The sequence below is a fragment of the Thunnus maccoyii genome, chromosome 13 (assembly GCF_910596095.1).
Source record: "Thunnus maccoyii chromosome 13, fThuMac1.1, whole genome shotgun sequence".
Taxonomy (NCBI): Eukaryota; Metazoa; Chordata; class Actinopteri; order Scombriformes; family Scombridae; genus Thunnus; species Thunnus maccoyii.
In genome coordinates, this window is record NC_056545.1 from 21,071,335 (window position 1) to 21,091,832 (window position 20,498).

Genomic DNA, 20,498 nt, shown 5'->3' on the forward strand with positions numbered 1-20,498 from the left:
TAAATAGTAAATAGAGAAGTTTATTTTAGTGTTGAACTATTTTGTTATTCCAAATGACCTGCATTTTCAAGTTAAATGTTAAATTTGCAACCTAGTAAATCAAAGTTCATTGTAAATTTAGATTCACATTGTTATGCCTAAATTTACTTAACCTTTTAGTTCCCAGCTCTGAAGTTCAGATAAATATGGTTCAGTTTTAGTGGTATTGCTGCTTTTCATCAAGGAATAAGTATAAACAACAGTGAGCTATAAATCCTGCAGTTGAAGTGGATGTTCATGACAGAGTTGGAGTGGTTATTTTCACAGCCTGGAAAATTTAAATAGCAGACAAAAGTAGGCTGTGTTTGTTGAAACAACAATGCTTCAGCATCAGGAACAGTTATTCTAAGTCTTGCCAGATTCCTAATTATTGTTCAACAGGAACAATGATTACATATTTTGTACTGTTATTTTGGTGGATTAAAGCAAGCATCCCATTGTTTGCAGTGATGCGAGACAATAGACTGGCCACAAGCTAGAACCATATGTCATATCAAACAGATACATAACACAATGAAGAAAAACTTAAGATTGGAAAATCAAAACAAAAATAGCAAAATTTAAAGCATCTCTGGTCAGAAAGTAAAAACCAAATGAGAGGTGGTGTAGACTTAATCATACTACTCATTGTAATCTGAGAAACTTTCAGTCAGCAACCAAAACTGGCCAATGTTTTAAATGTATTCTTCTCACAGATATTAGTGTGTTAGATTCTGTTTTCTTGAACAGCTCTAGCTCTGACAGTTTTTACCATGAACCCCCTCCTGAAACACAAAATACATAAGCCTTGGCCCTCCCGCTATCAGGTTACAGTCATCCAGTGGCAGTGGCAGAGGGACAGCTGCCTAAATGGGACAATGTCACACAAGGACACTTGGAGCTACTCTGCAATATGATCATAGTACAACACCCCCTTAATGACTTGCATCTCTTTTATAGGAGCGGCAGAGGCTAGAGACCATCCTGAATCTGTGTGCAGAGTATAACCATGAGGACAGTGCTGCGGAGCTGGCTGAGGTGGTGAGGAGCGGGCTGTTGGGGGGCACTAAAGGCACCTGCTCAGACACAGTGATGTCCCTTCAGGGAGTAGACCATCCCCAGAGGGTGAGAGAGAATGACGAGGAGACCCAGAGAGAGGAGTCTAGCAGCACAGAAAGCACACATCAAGAGGTAATACACACTTTCATTCATGCAGCCATGCACATACATATAGTATACAAGTGTTTTCTTCTGTCAAAGTTTTTTTTAAATACAAATCTGACAGTGTGAAGAGCTGTTTGCCGGGAGGGAGCAGATCGACCTGGAGGAGGAGAGGAACAGGATTTTAGCCAGGATTGATGACTTGAAGCACCGTGTCAGTGAGCTGGAGCAGCAGCTACAAGAGACCAAACAAGAGGTAACACATACACAGATACATGCTCTGGCAGAGAAAACACGTTGATGAAATACTGTGTGTACTCTCTTGGATCAACGCACCCTGTAACTGGAGGAGTTGTGTTTAGTGCCAAAGTTAACACCTTTGCACGATTGTTTGCTGACTCTGACTCTATATCTGTCTCTAGGTGGAGATGGAGCAAGCTCTGCTACAGGCAGAGAGGCAGGCAGAGCAGGAGCAGGTGGAGGCTGAAAATGAAATAATCTCTCAGCTGCAGCTTAAACTGAGCCAGCTGGACAAGGCCACCCAGAAAGAGAAGGAGAAGGTGGGCACCCAGGACAAAACAATGTGATACAGAATAAATACTTGATCTGTCCGTTTACTCATAACTATGTGTCTTACATGCACAGTAAGTGTCTGCACGTGAATGTTGGACATGTTCTTGATTGTGTTTGAATTTATAAAAACTCACTCACCGAATGTGCAAACAGTGGACATAGACAGTATCTATAGACCCTTTTCTCGGATCTCAACTGACTATTGCACTGCTTACTGTCTGTCCTAAAATACAAAACCCAAACTGTCTTCAGTCTGCAGCAGTTCTTGTGTTTATAAAGACAACAGTTGAAATCTTGCTCACGTGCATTAGGCTTTCAGTTGGATGTGACACTAAAATGTTGATTCAGACTTGCATATACCTTTTTGTTTTCCTCCCATTTTAATGTTAAAATGTGTGAAGCATTGCAACCTCTAACACCACTACAAACCTAACCTCTGCTTCAATCCTCTTTAACTTTAACTGCCTTGGCTTGTTAGCTTGCCTGCATGGATTTGAGTTATCTGTGATTTTTTTTTTTTGTTTCTCCACGGGTTGGTGTGTGTGTGTGTGTGTACGTGTGTGTGAATGTGGATACGATCGTGCGTATGCGTGTGTGTTTCTATGTGTTTTTAGGGGAGGGCTAATGTGTCGGCTGAGCGGAAGGTCCTGGAAAAGCAGAGGAATGAGTACAATGAGCTGAAGAGGCAGTTTGATAAGTGCCCCTTGTCTCTAAGGGAACAGTTACAGGAGCAGCTCAGCAGGGTCAGTGTTCTCACGCAGCCCACTGGCTTGCAACAGTGAGTTATAATATACTGAATACCACAGTCCTGTATGATCTGCACAGAAACGGCCGCAGACATAACACTGACTCTGTTTTGAAGCACTCATCAAGTCTGCAGACTGTGCATTTCCTCTTTTTCTGCTGTTGCCTTCATTACCTAAACATATTAGTTTATTATGTCATTTCCATTATATATGCATTTTATAAGTGTGACCATACAGCAGGCGATGCTTTGCTACTCCAGCAGTAATTTAATACTCCTGCTTAATCTCTGCTGTTCCCTCATTCTGGATGCTTGAAATGTCAAATGCAATTAGTAATAATCAATAATGTTATTAACAGCTTCGCTCTAAAAAAAATTGCATGCATTTTACTATGAGTGATTCAAGTCCCCTTAATGTTTTCAGGCAGAGCATTGCCAGACTTAATGGTATGAAATGTTGGATACTTTATTATGGATAAGGCTGCTGTTTTTGTATATTTTTCTTATTTTAAACAAATCCCATGAAAACACCAAAACCAACAATGTGTTCGTAAGCTGAAGCCAGATGGTTTGTTACACAGAACCATCTGAGAAGTCGTCCTTGGAAACTGTTTGGAAAAGGGCAGACACTTTCAAAAAGTGCTTGGCAGGTGTTTGGATGAACCATGTGTCTATCACTGTGAAAAACTGGCTGCGAGGCTAAGCTGGATAGGGCTAAGAAGCCCTGTCCAGTTCTTATAATACATCCATGGAGGCAGCTGGATTCCCCAGATCACAAGATCACGTGAGAATCCTCATAGGACACTGATTGGTCTGAGCCACCGGTGGTTCGGAGACAAACGCATAACTTAAAGCCTGACATGATGGATTCTGGCATGATTGCGTTATCTCGTGAATCCAGCTGCCTTGCAAGGTAAATACGTTCGTCCATCTGTCAATACTTTCTGACCTCTCCACTCAGTAGGAATCATAAGTTGCTGCTTAAAATGCAAATCATTAAAGCAGCTATACTATAAATATATAAAATATTTTTCATAAAACAATGTATCAAATGACAATGTGTAACATGAGAGGCGTTACTCATAGTGATGAACCTACAGAGAATTTTCACCTGACTCTGCAGCTCTCGGCTTTACAGAACTTTAGCGAGTTTCAGGTCATTGTTTTAGTTGCCCGACTGCAACCTTACTGTTTTGGTTGACTCTCACCGCTCTCATAGCATTGTTTTCGGCTGCAGCAGGCAGCTGTTTTCAAAGAAAAAGCTCTAAAAACTCTCTGTCCACTACCTGCTCAGCACCAAATGGCAGTTAGTGACTAACACGGTGAACATATGGAGCATTTAGCAGCTAAAGAGCCAGATATTTCCCTCAGGAAGTGGTAGAGATCAAAAACAAAGCTAAAAGAGAGTGAATATTGGACTTACATTTATCAGGTGGACAGAAACATTACTCCAAATGAATGAGATGTTGCTCCGTATCTGCTCAATGTGTAAATAAGCAACTGCTAAGTGCAACATATCATCTTAAAAGTCAATGATATGTCACGTTGTGTTCACAACTAGTTTTAGCTGCCCCCAAGTGGCCCCAAAAAATCAGTTAATGTGTCACAAATATATAGTTTCATTTTTTTCAAAAAGGCTCAGGAATTTTCTAAAACAGCTGGGCACTGTAGTTTTTAGAAAGCATTACTCAACCAGGAGTAAGCAGTGCATTTGCTGGGCACTATTTTCTATTGCAGATTAATACATAAATATTTTCACAGCGATATAAGATGGTCTATGTGAGTCAAAATAAACTAATGCCCAAGCTGACATGGGCTCTAGTTTGAACATGTCAGCCAGAGAAACGTTGTATTGTTTAAATAGTTTTATAACACTTTTACGTGTTTGTCAGATCAGTTCATTGTTGGTTTTGATCTTTTTGTGGGATTTGTTAACCATAAGAAAAAAATGGAATATCGCCAGCTTTATCCTTTAACCACTAAAGGATGACTCAATGTGATTTCAAACATGTGTATCTGTGTGTGGACAGAAAGCTGAAGCTCTGGAGTCTGGGACCAAGCAGTTTGAGGAGCTGGAGTTCTGCCAGCTGGAGGAGGAAAGCAGTCTGGAGGAGAAGAAGGAGACTCAGAGCTCGCAGCTTCTTCAAGAGCGAGCCGAGTATCACTGCAGTGTGGCCAAGAGGAAGGTGAGGTCACATGTACAGTATAGAAGAAAACCCATATATGTATGTAAGATATAACAAGATTATATGGCGTGACATCAAGAAAGTGGACATGTTGATTCTCAGGAGAAGATGGCTGCTCTGGAAGCTCAGGTGAAGCAGCTGGGGTTACAAGCGGTTCAAGATTGTGAGAGGATGGCTAAAGACAGGACGGTGACTGTGCAGCTGTTACACAAGGTTAGCCTCTCACTGTTAATGAACCCTTGTGTTAAATGCAGTGTATGTAATTTATAATAGTGATGTATGTCTGTGGTGGTTCTGCCTCTTAGGAGCAGGACAGGTTATGTGCCCTGGAGAAGAGGTACCACATCTTGACAGGAGGGAGAAACTTCCCAAAGCCGAACAGCAGCATGAAAGAGGTGAGCAGGAACACGAGAGAGACATGATTTCACAATATCAAGCACCTGGAGGAGAATTACTGCAATAAAAATCCTTCCTTCCGAGTGGATTTCTTTAACTTAGATGAACTTTTTGAACAGAACTGGCTTCACATCAGCGAACCTGACCTTGCTCATGTGGACGGTCCTCCTCATAGCTCCTGTCCCTCCTCTGCCTCCTTCTCCTCCTCCTCCTCTTCCTCTCACATCCCCTCCCCTGAACTCTCTCCTGTTAGGCTACAGGAGGTAAATCTCAACAAAATCCTCTTTGCAACAAAACCCTAACAAATCCTAAAATGCCTGTGTTGCAGTTTTTTTGTTGTTTTTTTTTGAATAAAAGAAAAAAATGATGGTGTGTTAGCAAATACTGACAAACAACAACAAGCTTGCAGTGTGTCTGCTGGTCGAAAGTTTCTGCCTCTCTCTACATACTGTACATGAGTTTTTTAGAGGTTTGTACATTCTCTATATTAATGGTTATGCCATCGAGAATTGAGGCATTTGTGGAGAGTTATTAAACTGTAAAATGACTGCCATCTATACTCATTTAAAGTTGTGATGTCCTTGTGTTTCCTTTGTAAATCTTTGCTTGATTTATCTAAGTGTTGAATATATGCTTATTCTTGTTTTTGGCTGTTGATGCAGGAGTACCTCAGGCTTTCTGATGTCTATAAGATGTATGGAAATGCTTCTATGCGACCTCACTCTCCTTCCCCTGCTGCTCTCCACTGCCTCTCCCTCGCTGTAGCTCCAACTCTGCCATGTGAGGTAGAAACCCTGCCTGCTCTCTGCCATACTCTCTGATATATCTCTGACTTGTCTATGTGATAGATACCGAACCCACCAAAGCACATTATCTCAAAATATCTTTCTCATTGATGCATCTTCTTAATGGATTTTTCCACTTTCTGCTCTCTCTCTGTTCTGTACATGTATGTGTTATTTCTCTGTGTTTCTGTGCCATCTGGTTGTCCGTGTGAAGGAGTACATCACGGTCAGTCAGTTAAGCCAGATCTTTGGGATACAGAGAGTTAATCCCTCCTCTTCCTCCTCTATTCCATCATTCCAACTTGCCTCCACTGACACAATCGCATGTGGTCCTTCCTCCTTTCTCTCTGCACAGGTTGGTTATTTTTTCCTAGTCATTAGGGTGCCTGTTATTTTGTCATTTGCAGCCATCCAAAAGTAGATCTTTGCTATCTCAGCTTGGTATGCCTATAAGGATTGGTGAATGTTAATCTTTCCTACCTGCTTGATGCTTCAGACACTGATTCTGTTGCTTCACTGCTCCTTTCTCCTTTTGGCTGAATGCTTTTCATCACCTCAGAGCCAGCCTGAGCTGAGCAGGAATGCAATGCCTCCTATTAACCTCGAGCGCTGGTACCAGGACATCATGGCTGCTGGAGAGCCTGAGTCATGTCCTCCACCGCTGCCCGCAAAGTCTTTTTCTGCACGCAGACACGGGCAGGTAAATTCTTCCCTCTTTCTCGCTCACTGCTTCACGCTCTCTTGGTAGCTAGTTGTCAGTGTGAGAATTCAATGTCTTGCTAAAGGGCACTAATGGCAGGCCAGATGCAACATGGTGTCTCGAACCCCTGAATATAGCAGATCCTCTCTCTAGCTACTCAACTATCCATATTTTTATGACTAGGAAGACCTCTAGTGGACAAAGAAGACAGGGTAGTCTGTGAACCTCTCCCACTGCCATAGAATGTGTAATGGCACAAATTTGCTGATATTAGTGTGAAAGTCATCAAGTACTTTATCACGGTCGCACATAGTGAGGCATTTTCTAACATCCTGTAGAAAATACTGCAAACATGAGTTCAACCAGGACGTCAGCAGTGCTACATTCTTCAGAAAACAAAAAATAGAAAAGACAAGCAACACAGTACATTTGCCCAGACGAGTTCAATCTTTCCAGCGTTCAGACTTTATAGGTAACTTGGGTGCAGCAAGTCGTAAAACACAAAAAAGAAAAAAATATACAGAAAGTATTGAAGAATCTTCTGATTAAAACCATAAGACACATTATAAAAATGTCATAGACAGATAACAGTTTGGGGAATCATTAAGCTGTGGAAAGTCTCAAAAATGATTCAGTTTTCTGTCTTTTGAAGGAATCCTCCAGACTGTAAGAACAGAAAAGGGTTTAAGAGCAGGCGAGGATCTTCAAAAGAAAAACAAACACTAAACTGATCTGTTTTTATTCATTCAGCTATTGAAATCCAAATCAGATGGTGAGGTTGGGCAAGCAGGATCGTGTACTCCTGTCAGCAGTGCTGCAGCTCCGCCACACTCCAGTGGTGTTGCACATGAGAAAAATGCATCCACCAAGGTGGGCACATCACTTTCACACATATAAACTATAATCAAACCCTCTCAGTAGTTCACTGTGTGATGTTTTTCATGTGTATCTCAGGGGTTGCACTTACTGCTGAGAGAGATGTCTAACCCATTAGACATGGACTCCAGGAGGCTGTTGGCTCTGCAGAGCAAAGGTACTTGAGTCCGTCAGTCCTGTCTCATCTATTTCACCTGGCATGACTTCTAAACTTTTAGACAGAAAAAAAGGCTGCAGAGGAGAGCTGTGAGAATTAATTCTGAAACATGGAGGAAGCATATGGTCTCTTGCTTTTAAAGTCAGTGGGAACAGTATGTCACCAATATGTCAGGTCTACTTACAGTATTTTAAACACGCTCAGATTATAATCATCTAGTGGCAATGACTGAACACTATCAGTAGAGGGCACTGTGAGTCTGCAACAGCTGTGTCTTCACTCTCTCTGCTTGCACAGATCTGTCTCCCACAGTCCATCACTCCATCCTGCATCATCAGTCGCCACCGAGTGGCAACCAGGCGTACGACACCCTGAGCCTGGAGAGCTCAGACAGCATGGAGACCAGCGTCTCCACCGGCAACTCTGCCTGTACCCCAGAAAGGTGAGAGGATGGAAACATGTGCAATTGGCTCTGTTTCCATGGGAACACTCAAGTCTGCCCCGTCTCCCAGGAGAAGGGTCACTGAGCTTTGTTTCCGTGACAACATGTTTTGTTACATGGCTGCTCCTGTGACTAGTACACTGGCTGTTGCCATGCCAACCCCTTCAAGTTTCCAGTCTTCCATGAAGTTAGAAGTTCAAAGACTCTGTTTACTGGTGCTCATACTGCTTTTAGAGCTTGGTTTCCAGGCATGTCTGTTGACTTTTTCATCCCGAGCCTTGTTGTATCCGTGTCATCAGACGCTCCTTCCCGCTGTGTGTTGTAGTGCCTGTGGGTTAGAGGCCCAGAGGATAGAAGAGATGGAGAAGATGTTGAAGGAGGCGCAGCAGGAGAAAGCCAGGCTGATTGAGACCCGAGTAAGTTTCCAACCTTAGTGCTGCAGAGTTTTGATGTGAATGCTTCTTCCTGACATGACTGGACAAAAGTAATCTGATCATATCTCCTTCAAGTTCATTTAAAGTTTCAGCTGGTAATCCTGAGGTTATCCCCTCCTCACTTCTGGCATCACTTTTGCTGTACTAGCAGATTTTTTATGCTGTTTCCAGTAGTGAGCATAAAATGGATCTGTGCTCTCAAAAGTAATATTTATGTGTCTGGCAAATATTAAAAACTATGAAAATATGCATCATTTTTATGGTTTCACCTTTTGTTTCTGGAGTTTGGGCTGGGCAACATGAGGAAAAATCACTGCCAAGTTATTAACCTTTTTTTTATATGGAAAGAAATGTCAAATTATTGCAAATCACATACAAAATAATCAAACTGATGTTCAATGCAACAAACTACTGTATCACTTTATTAAGTTATCAGGGGCAAAACACATTAATTAACATCAATATGATGTAAATGTGTCAATTTATAATAGATTTATCTATTAATTTTCATCTGCAGCCCTTGGGCAGGTTGATGTTATACATTAAAGAAACAAACATTAAAGAAACAAGCATAAATTAATAGGAAACCTGGTAAAAACCATTACAGGACCAAAATCAGAACCTTACAATTGACAAGACAAAAGATCCAAACAAATGCCAAGGACCCATGAAGCACGCACACACACACACACACACACACACACACACACACGGACACTGATGGACAGAGTAGGATGAAAATATATAAAATATCATGTTAGCACTTTTGTTTCTACAATAGCCACATTTTCAACTTTCTATCAAATATATAATCAGCTGTTAAGTCTCTCAGATCACTTGGAAGTGCGTTCCAGCCACATGATGCTATAGTTTAGTTTAGTTTGGTTCGTTACATTTATTTGACATGTCCAAAAGAAAACATTCATCTCACACAGGGAGAAGAGATGTACTGTAGCAGATTTAGCTAATTTCCATCTGCAGTCCCTGGGCAAGTGGATACAAACACTAATGCAATTAATACAAATACAAGTTCAAAATACAATAAATATTAACTACTACATTCAAACATGGATCCAGCAAGCCTATAATTAACTACAATTTGATTGAAATGATTAATTTGGACTACAGACTTTGATAACATGTTATGTTCATATCATCACCAAACACACCAACTTCCCTGAGAGTTGATAAACACTAACTTTATCACAGGATTCTCGTATTTCTCCTTTCCAGTGGATAGAAAACACTTTCTCAAAGCGATCTGTCAGTTTAAGGTGTGGTGAAATGATGCTGTAAGTACTTTGTTTACCTCTGTATTATTTCCACATGTTGAAACAAAGCCGACTTGTATGTAAGTGTCTGAAAGCTGCAAAGGATCATTTTACATCAGCAAAGCTTACCCTTCTATATACAGACTTAAGGGATATATTTTACAAAACCCTGGATTGGGACTTGAATTCTCATGTGCCTCTTCTGACAGTCATTCACTTTGTATTGCAATATTTGCCTACCATTAACATATTCTCCCTGTCTCCTATTTCCCCCCTGTTTTCTCTTCTCTTCTCTCCATCTGTTCCTCTTTCTCCTCTCCCGACGCTCCCAGGAGAGGGAGGCGCAGGCTCGGCGGCAGATGTTGGAGGAGGAGCGGAGGAGGCGAGAGGAGGCAGAGAGGAGGCTTCAGGACGAGACGATCCACAGGCATAGGCTGGTGGAGGAGGAGGTGAAGATGAGAGAGAAGCACTTCTCCCAGGTCAGTGGAGCAGCGGGAGGAGACAGCGGCGGGAAGAAGAGAGAGGAGGGGAGAGGGGGAGGGTGGAGGGGGAGGGAGGCTTGGGGAAGAGGATGAGAGGCAAGACACTAAAGAGAGGCTGGGTATAAGGGAAGATCAAAGATTGTCAGGGAAGGGAGCGAAAGGGGAGAGAATGGAGGGTAGGGTGGAGAGTGTGAGAGGAACAACAGAGAATAATGGGTGAGGTGGGGCGGGGGCGCACAAAAAATATAATATACTCATAATTCCTGCTTTAATCTCGGCTGATTGTATTTAATTGCCAGTTTCTGTGGTACAAGTACCAAGAGTACATAAACAAATATTCTCAAATCATCAAATACAAATACATTTACCCCAATTATTATAACTCAAACTTGTCAATTTGAGTCAGACTTAAAGTCAAGATGAAATGAAAAATGCCTTTTAAACCGTTTTAGATCACATCCCTGGTCATATTGTCCACATTTTTAACAATAAATAGCCAAAAAATTGCAACAAAAAAAAATTCTTTGTATTTTTATATCAAAATCCAATCATGTTTTCATCCTATAAAACAAAATATGATTCTTACGTAGGTTTGAACCAACCAATTTCAACCAATAATATCGTGACATCCACCCATCAATCAATCTTTTAGTGGCTCAGAGCTAAGATTAATTATGACACGCCCACTTTTCAACATTTAAATCAAATTCCTCCCAATGTTATGTCCTGCCTGTCTATCCTGTTTCACTCGGAAATGTCACGATATGGAGGTTAGATACTCTACTGCTAAAGCTGCTACAATCAATATTTTTATATTAATAATGGTTCAAATAACTATGGGTAAGGTGAAAGGTGTTCCTAAAAATGATGAACCTACACAGAATTATCACCCAACTCTCCAGTTCTCCTCCAGTGTTTTAGCATCTCTCAGCTCAATGTTTTGGTTTTATGTGCACGACTTTATTGTTTTTTATTCATTTTTTCAGCTGCAGCAAGCAGCTGTTTTCTGCCAAAAAACTGAGATTAACCCACCTGCACAGCACTAAACGGCATACAGACAAAGTTAGCGGCTAGCTGTTGAGCATGGAGCATTCAGCAGCAAAAGAGACAGATATTTCTCTCAGGAGTTGTTGGAGACCATAAAAGAGCTAGAAGTAGAGTGAATATTGGACTTACATTCATCAGGGGGCCAGAAACACGACTCTAAATGAATGATAACATTGCTTTGTATCTGCTGGATCTGTAAATAAGCAGTTAAGTATGCACTTGTTAGCATACTTAACTGTATGCTAACAAGTGCAAGTAACATATTGAAATGATAATATGTCAGTGTTGTGTTTACATCTTGTTTCCGCTGCACCCAAGTGGCCAAAAATTCTGTTGATGCAAGTTTAAGTCTTGCCTTGGACTTGACTCCAGTCTCAAGTTATGACTTGTTAAAACAGGAACAATAAAAATAAATAAGACAGCGTCAGGCAGATGTCTCACACTCTCACACTGAATATTTAATTAGGAGGCCCATGTATTGACAGAGCTCAGCCTATGTAAAAAACACAATTAACAGCTTTGAAAAAACTTTTTTAAATGCTGTTTCAATTCAGTGGTCAGAATTCACAGACCTGGATCACCTTGTTTATGAAGACTTGTGTCAAACAATTATAATCCTTCCCTTATCTCACACCTCTTGGTAAGCAACATTAAAGCAACATGACGTGTTTTCTTCACAGGCCCGTCCCATGACTCGTTATCTGCCGAACCGTAAGGAGGAGTTTGACCTGCGTGCCCACGTGGAGTCGTCCGGCCACAGCATAGATACCTGCCCCTACATCATCCTCACAGAGAAGATGTGCAAGGGCCACCTGGTGAAGATGGGTGGTAAAATCAAATCATGGAAGAAACGCTGGTTCGTTTTTGACCGTCTGAAGAGGAACTTCTGTTACTACGTGGGTGAGGATCTGCAGTTATAGTTACAGATACGACAACATTTTATCCATCATATAAAGTTACATAATTATGGGCTAATATACATGGCTTTATTTATTCAGGAAGTCTCACTGAGATCAAAATGTCTTTTACAAAGACCTCATGACAAATCACACATATTCAAGATGACAACAACATAATTCAGTCACACAGAACCACCAGACGTCTCTCAGGGGAACAAGTGTCTTTAAAAGCCAACATGTTGTCTGATCTGCTGTCATGGTTATTAGCTTCTCTTCTTAATGATGATTTAATTGATATGCCACTATAACATTTTTTTAATGTAAACTGAGGTGAGTACCTGTTGAGGGAAAATAAGTTCCAAATTTGCTAACATTCCTTTAAAATATAAAGAACTTTGGGTTTTTGTTGAGCTTGTATGTCTCCTCCCTCATGCCTTTGAGGCCTCAAAGTTACAGCCTCAGTTAATTACTGCACAAAGTCTTGTACACTGCCAAGCTGCACAGGATAAAGAACTAATAGCATTACATATATGAACTTTTTTTTTGATTCCCCGTAAAGGATCCCAACATTTACACAAAGGGCCTCAGATTAAAGTGATCAAACCAATTGGCTCACGTAAGAATCCCCTGATACGTAGTATTTATAAACTCTAAACTTTATGTTAAAAAAGTTCCCAGCTGTACCTGATTTATTCAGTTCACCCGACAGCAGTGCCGAGGCTATTACACTTCGCTCTCGTTATGTTTTGCAGTAGTAAACCCGACTTCTGTCCCAACCGGCGTTTACACAACTGGAACCAAACACTAATTAAAACTGCACCAAGTGGCTTTTTCCGCCTTGTTCTCGTGTGTTCAAATTGAAGTCAGTTTTTAATTCACGTCTATCAGACTGTCCCCTGGATTTTAAATGAGAACAGTTAGTTTTCTGAATAATTCACAAGCGTGTTTTGAGACGTTATTTTACAATCAAGTTCAAAATAGGTTCCAAGTATATTTTCATTACTGACACCCCTGTTCTTTTTGCTCCTCTCTCTCTCCACTCACTTGCCTAGCCCTTTCACCCCCTCACTACTGACGAAGATGATGGTGATGATGGTGATGAAATAAGATGCAATACTTTCTCTGGATGTGTTTTTCTTGGGGAGGAGGCTAGCTCCTGGCTTGTTCGTGACTAATAAAACGAAACTCACATTTCAAAAACATTTATCTCATTACTAAGCAGTTTTGACTTATGGAAAAAGGGGAAAGCGAGAGAAAGTGTCGGACGTATTTCAAAAGACTGCCTTTAATTGTTGGTGGATGTTTGTCTCTTAGCCAGGCGCTCCAGTGTGCACGGAGGAGACGAAAAGAGGAGACCACTGTTTATCTGAACAAGACTGGAATCCAGAAACTCTTTAAATTGATTTGATTTGATGAAAATTGATCTTAAAGGAGAGAAAAGTCCTTCACATTATACGTCTATGGTTTAACCACAAACTAGATAACCTCATGAGTCCAGTAACTGTGTCTGATAAGCTTCATCCTACAAGCATCCTCAGGTTTTACTGAAACACAACTACCAAACTCCTGAGTATGAAGTGATTTTAAAATGCTTAAAGATACTCGGTGAATAGGGAATGACAATCCAAAGGACTGGACAGAAGGTCTGACCTGCTTGAAGGGAAATGTTGAACTGAAAGATCAAATCTGATATATAAAAGAGACATTTCTTTTTAAGATTTACAAAAGATCTCCACCTCGCCAGCAGGGAAAAGGCTACAAAAAAACCACAGAGACAATCCAGAAAGTATGACTGAAGAAAACAAGTCAAATTAATAGGATGGTAAAGACTTCAGGCATAGCTTGAAATAGACTTGCACTTCTAATTAACTTTTACTCTGATACAGCACTGCTCATACCTATTCATGGATTTATGTGTTGCTGGGAAAAAGACTTTACACCTTTCTCCTAAAACTGCTTTTGTGTCTGGCTTTTCCATCTCAATTTAAGATATTGTTTCTCCACAAACTACTTTTATGGAAGAATATTGAATTTTTGGACAGTAAAAAGAAAATTAATAATTTTAAAAATGACTCAGATAAGCCACATAAACTCAACACTCCCTGACCTGCTTGAAAAATATCCCACTGCTGCATCCGTCCTTACATATTGGATCAAATGACATCAAGTCTCAGCAATTGGAGACACTCAAACATGATTTTATTGCACTATTTTATTGCAACAATGTGTTGTCTGTGTTGTTGTCCTCTGCCCTCGTCGTGTTTTGGCCATGTAAATTTTAACTGTATCTGGCAGCTGCATATTTGGCTGAAAGGATACTGCTTTATCCATAGCATCCCATTCGTGAACAGTTTTAATGCATTTTGGAATAGGCATGATTTATTTGCTTGCGATGGTTAACATCTTAACAAAAAAGGCAAATTGCTCTTAGCCTGTAATATGGACCTAACGCTGAAACCAAGTAATTCCCCTCCGTCAACCCAGGCAACCCACAAATTACTGTACACAGCAGAGACTTGGTTTCAAACAAGTTCCTTGTATTAAACAGTTTGGCCATTCCTGTCAGGATTACTTCAAGAATAAATCTGCAACATTCAAAGCGGTCTGTCATGACACCAAACCTAAAAACAATTCCCCTTCAGCCTACTGTCTCCTCACCACCTCACTCCCGAGTCCACCTCACTCTGCCTAGACAATCCTCATACTTTTAAATCCAGAAATGGTTTAGGATGAATTCATTTGAAGATCAGAAGTTTGTATCAGCAAGAAAAAAAAATTGATCATTTAAACATATCGGTCTGACAGGCAGATCCTGATATTCTGGTTGTCACAGAAACCTGGCTTAAAAAAAGCATCACTAGTTCTGATGTGTCCATAAATAGTTACAATATATATAGAAAGATAGGATTGGTAAAGGTGGGGGTGTTGCTATATATGTTAAGAGTTGTTTTAATGAATCTATCCTGTATGCTGTTACTGTACCTAAATGCTTTGAATTTATTGCCCTGAAAATTGAATTTGTGTCCCACAATTCCACTGTGGTGATAGCGATCAACGGGCCTCCTTCAGCTGACTCCACAGCTAAACTGGAGGACCTAATCTCTCAATATGCTCATTCAGAACTGATAATCATAGGTGACTTTAATCTTGACTGGTTATTTAACGCTTCTGAACACCTAAAGGAACTGTGCAACAATTTGAACATTTCACATCTGATTACTGACCCTACCAGGCTCAATCCAAAAGATCATAACAGATCCACTTTAATATATTTTATCTTAACCAGTAGGAGTAATAAAATTGTTGCCACTGGTGTTTTCAATCTTGGAATAGGCGATCACTGACCAGCTGATTGTGTTAGAGATACAGATTAAAGAGAACACAATCTAGAAATGTTGTCAAAAGAAATCTAAGAATCTTTAATGAACCTTTATCATAGTGATATTTATTTTACCTCTGAAGATGTTGAAATGGCATTAGGCTGTTTCTCAAAGAACTTCCTTGCAATCATGGATAAACATGCACCTTTCAAAAAGCTCAGAATAAAAGATCAAATCTTAGGTTTTCCCCTGAACTTTCAACTGTTTAAAGAAAGAAACAGAGCTGGGTCTCTTGCTAGACGCCCAGGGGACACATCCCATTGACTTGCATTTAGGCAACTGAGAAATAAATGCACAGCCTCTGTAAGTAAAAACCAAATCAAATTATTATTTACAATTAATTTTTTACTTGCACATGTCAAATGTAATAACTGTATTATCTGCCAAGCTTTTAATAAGCATTTTGCTGCCGCTGGTCATTTGTTTAAGGATGTGTATACAGGATCCACACCTATTAATAGTGCTTGTATATAACCTGTAAGCCACTTTTCTCAGTTCACTTTATAACCTATTTCTCCTGTTGAAGTAGCCGATGCACTACAAACCATTAATCCCAGGAAATTAACTGGAACAGAAAAACTCGATCCATTCTTTTTAAAGATTTCCACTCCATTTATCACTGAGCAAATAGCATATTTAATCTTTTAATTTCAACTGGTATAATTCCAAGTAACTGGAAGTCTGCTCATGTAATTCCTTTGTACAAAGGAGGAGACAACAGCGATCTCAATATTTATAGACTAAAATCCAAACCTCCCTGTCTTTCTGGTTCTGTACAACTTGCTGTTGATAACCTACAACTTTCTTTCTTTTAGTGCTCAAGATGCACTTGTCAACCTTAAACTAGTTCTCAATGCAAGCAAAACAAAGTTCATACTTTTTTTGCTAGAGTCACTGAGTATAAATAGTATTCAGCTTGATGAAACATTTACATTTAAATATCATATTGAAAATCTCATCATCAAACTGCGGCAAAAAGTTGGATTTTTGTACAGAAACAGATCCAGCTTCCCTTTGAGTTGTAGGAAAAGTATAGTTGAGCAAGTCTTTCTATTAGTCCTTGATTATGGTGATGTAATCTACAGACATGCTGCTGCTTCCACCCTCAAACCCCTTGACTCATTCTGCCCTCAGATTCATTAGCAGAGACCCCTACAACTCTCACCATTGCATTCTGTATGACAAAGTTCGTTGGTCCTCTCTGGCACAGAGGCGTGATAAACTTGTATGTTTTCATCCTTAAATCCCTTACTGGACATTCACCATCAAATAGAACATCTATGCTGGACTGGACCACAGGACACAAACTCACTCTACTGTCTTATGCTTCAAGTCCTGCAGGTTTATTCTGAACTTGGTAAATCTGCCTTTAGTTTGTGTGTACTAAACACACAGTATTATCTTCAACACATCCTCAGGATCGACACTCTCACTACCCCTGGACAATTCAAGACTATGATCTCAAACCATTTCACCTCAGTGTGCAGCTGTTTTCACTGAGTATTGTCCTCTTCTGATCTATTTAACCCTACACATTTTGTTTTTTTTAACTCTGTATCTCCACATCATTGCAAATGAGGGAAACCTCAATGATTTCTGAGGCTTAAATAAAGATTTGACTGACCGAATGCAAAAAGATACAGATTTCTCCTATAAAGTAATCCAACTAAGCTACAACAATCCTCATCCATTCAAATATACCTGCTATTCATTATTGAATAGCTCTGAGCTTTGGGCACTTTTAGACTTGTTGAGTTATATTTTTTCAATCCATCACTGAAAGAAAAGACAGAAGAAAGTGAATCACACATAAGTCCGTCATTGATGGTGGTTATAAAGTGATGCCAATAAAATTAACTTGTTGCTCACTTGGAAATTTATTTTACTTCCTGGGAAAAGTCACGACAGTGTAGTTTGTTTCATCATGTTTGTCAGTTTGTTATATCTTAACTCGGATAAGTTACCTGATAATATTATATTTGCATTTTATATGTGTACCGTTTAACAATTGTTCCAGCAGGAAACTCACATACATATTCCTCTCACCTCTGCAGTAAGCTTGTCTTACCTACTCAAAGTGGACGAAGCACTTTAAAACTAAAAATGATTTTTGTGCCTGGTGTTCATTAGTTTTTTGAAGTCATATATTTCTAAACAGATCATTTAGAGGCATTAGGAAATGTATATCTTATTTTGTTGTTTTAAATTATTCTATGATTGCCCCTATTTCAAGTTAAAATGCCTTCATAAGATGTCATTGTAAATATAAGGCCAGATGTTTTAAGGCAGAATACTGTAACATGAAATATACCATATATACCATAAATCTAATTTATTTTTCTACAGGTGTGATCCTGGGTCCAAAAATAATAAGAAATATTTGTTTTAAAAAAAGACTTTTGCAATTGATCTGTTAATATTTGACAAAAAACAAACACACACAATATGTATCCTCACATCACTGGCTGGCTTTACTGTCTGGTGCTTGGGCTGGCTGAGGTCTTGCATCAGTACAAGACGTAATGTATTGTATCTTAATATTTTTTTCTCTTTTTCTCCTCTCAGACAAGCATGAGACCAAGCTGAAAGGGCTCATTTACTTTCAGGCGATTGAAGAGGTTTATTATGATCACCTACGCAGTGCCGCCAAGGTAACCAACTCTCTTTTTGTCATTACTTCATCAACTGTTTTCTTAACGTTCTGCATGGATGTTTATCAATTATACATTTATCAGTAGACTGAATGGGATAAAATCTGACGGGTTTAATTCAAAACTGCTATTTATTCATAATGGAAAAAAGTGAGCTCAGTATTTCAAAATCACAGATGACTCTGTACTCAAAATCATTATTTTCTAAGTGAAAGTTTGAACTATCTCTAACTCCAACAATCACGTATAACAAACTTTTATTTTACTAGCATGTATAATTTTGTTTGATAGGTCTTAATTGTAGATATACTAATTTTAGAATAAAACTACATTTCTACAGTCACTCACAATTTATTATAACAGTAACAAATGTCAGGGGTGAGCATCTGTGAGTACGTGAACATAATTAAAATGTCTTTGCTACATAAAAATTATAATGAATAGCTATTTTTAGAGGCATGTAAAGGATCTAAATGAACCTGGATTAAGTTGTTTTTGCTACTTTTTAAATTTAATTAATCAGTTACCTGAACTTGCAAAGATGCAGAATGTTACAGGCTCTAAAAAAGGTCTATTTTAAACAGACTATCTGTCTCAATTATGTTTGAACTATTTCATATATTCTATTGTTCAGACAAGAGTCTCTGAGGAAAAAGATACAACAGGTGCTTTGCTTTCTCTGGTCTAAAAAAAAAGTCTTCCCCTCTCTCCCTGTGATCCTCCAGAGCCCCAATCCGTCTTTGACCTTCTGTGTGAAAACTCACGACCGCCTTTACTACATGGTGGCCCCGTCCCCGGAGGCCATGAGGATCTGGATGGATGTCATAGTAACGGGTGCCGAGGGCTACACGCAGTTCATGAGCTGAGGGACCACTGGGTGACAGATTTGGAGGATGACAGGGACCGGGCGAGCACCCAGACACCTGGAAGCCAACCTGAGCTGCTCTCTGCTGCTTGTCCGTTGAAGCGGAGCCGGAGCTGAAATCGGTGACACACAGTTTGATGGTGTGTGACAGATGGACATCTGAGGAGATGAATAATCTACGGTTCTCACAAAAAAAAGCCTGATGCCTTCACGCAAATGAAGGCTTAGTAACGACAGGTGCTTTTCAAAGAATTTATGAGTTGTATTTATCTCTTAGCCAGAATGAGAAGGAAAATAGTTTGAGCAACCTGCCAGTGGATCTATGGAGGGAATTCTCAACTAGATCAATTACATTCTGTCACCAAAACACATTGTTAATAATTACAAAATAATTCTTGAGGCTTCAGGAGGAATACTTTGAAGATTTCTTACTTCATATAAGCTCAAACTGTTTACACCTCTGAAGCTGATCTATGTGTGCAGTGTTATCATTCTGACTGATGCCTTTTTTTTTCTTCCCCTTTTTGATACATTTGTACTTTTTCCCTTAACTTTTGTCAGATGAAAAATTAATCTCTTAATCTTTCAAAACACTATTAAATAAACATATTTTATGAGCAAATATTCTAAAATATTTTAAAAAGAGATATAATTATGTTACTTATTCAATCGAAACATTACTTGGTGCCAAATACTTTATGTAATGTTTTGTCAGACTGTTACAATACAAATGTTGATATCACTCTATATATTGTTCCGAAGGGCTTTTCATTCAAATAACGCAACATTAATGTGTATTTTACACAAATATGTCAAAGAAAAACCTTTTATTAGTATTTTAACAAAATTCATAAATGAGATTATATTAAAGTCCTATAACATTATTGTAAAACTACCATGTACATCTAATAAATGAAAATATATGATGCAACATATGATGCAACGGTTGGTTTGTTTTGTCTGATAAACTGGCAGTTTGTTGCTGACAAATGGGCTAAACTGAATACACACAGTTACCAACGTGTTCTTGCTTCCTTAATTAGTCTTTCAGTATCCTCACAAACAAGTTAATTAATTACCAGCTTTCTTTAAAACAATCTCACACCCTAATGAGCTGCTCCCATTCACATTTACATGAGAGCACACAATAGGTGTTCCCCTTTAAGAAACTGCAACTTTCTGTATTTACATAAGAACAGTCAGGTGGTTTAATTAGTTAATTGTCTCGTTAGCTCCGATTATCTACAGAAGCTGTTGCGGAAGTATTGACCCCACATGCTGAGTGTATTTCTGGCACAGTGTGTTTAATTATACGGCTCGCTGCGCACTAGGTAGGTCACATAAAAATAAAACCAGGCTAAAAAACATGAAATGAAATTACATGCAACTTAACATGTATGATTCAACATAGAGAAATTTGAAATCATACT

At 39.3% G+C, this 20,498-nt stretch overlaps 1 protein-coding gene across 4 annotated transcripts in view; it reads left to right on the forward strand.

Annotated features, from left to right (window-relative positions):
* Positions 1-20,379, forward strand: part of phldb1a (pleckstrin homology-like domain, family B, member 1a) — a 34,612-nt gene extending 14,233 nt beyond the window's left edge. Inside the window, exons 7-25 of one of the 4 annotated variants that reach the window (XM_042430274.1) lie at positions 979-1,209; positions 1,304-1,435; positions 1,602-1,739; positions 2,367-2,495; positions 4,528-4,683; positions 4,786-4,896; positions 4,989-5,078; positions 5,199-5,342; positions 5,742-5,864; positions 6,079-6,219; positions 6,424-6,564; positions 7,315-7,434; positions 7,519-7,597; positions 7,895-8,039; positions 8,365-8,455; positions 10,077-10,223; positions 11,954-12,173; positions 18,118-18,203; positions 18,929-20,379. In XM_042430274.1, coding sequence (XP_042286208.1) covers positions 979-1,209; positions 1,304-1,435; positions 1,602-1,739; positions 2,367-2,495; positions 4,528-4,683; positions 4,786-4,896; positions 4,989-5,078; positions 5,199-5,342; positions 5,742-5,864; positions 6,079-6,219; positions 6,424-6,564; positions 7,315-7,434; positions 7,519-7,597; positions 7,895-8,039; positions 8,365-8,455; positions 10,077-10,223; positions 11,954-12,173; positions 18,118-18,203; positions 18,929-19,069 — 2,565 coding nt within the window. In that variant the 3' untranslated portion in view covers positions 19,070-20,379. The remainder of the gene's footprint in view (positions 1-978; positions 1,210-1,303; positions 1,436-1,601; positions 1,740-2,366; positions 2,496-4,527; positions 4,684-4,785; positions 4,897-4,988; positions 5,079-5,198; positions 5,343-5,741; positions 5,865-6,078; positions 6,220-6,423; positions 6,565-7,314; positions 7,435-7,518; positions 7,598-7,894; positions 8,040-8,364; positions 8,456-10,076; positions 10,224-11,953; positions 12,174-18,117; positions 18,204-18,928) is intronic. The other 3 variants (XM_042430275.1, XM_042430276.1, XM_042430277.1) reach the window with 3 other exon arrangements.
* The last annotated feature ends 119 nt before the right edge of the window (positions 20,380-20,498 follow it).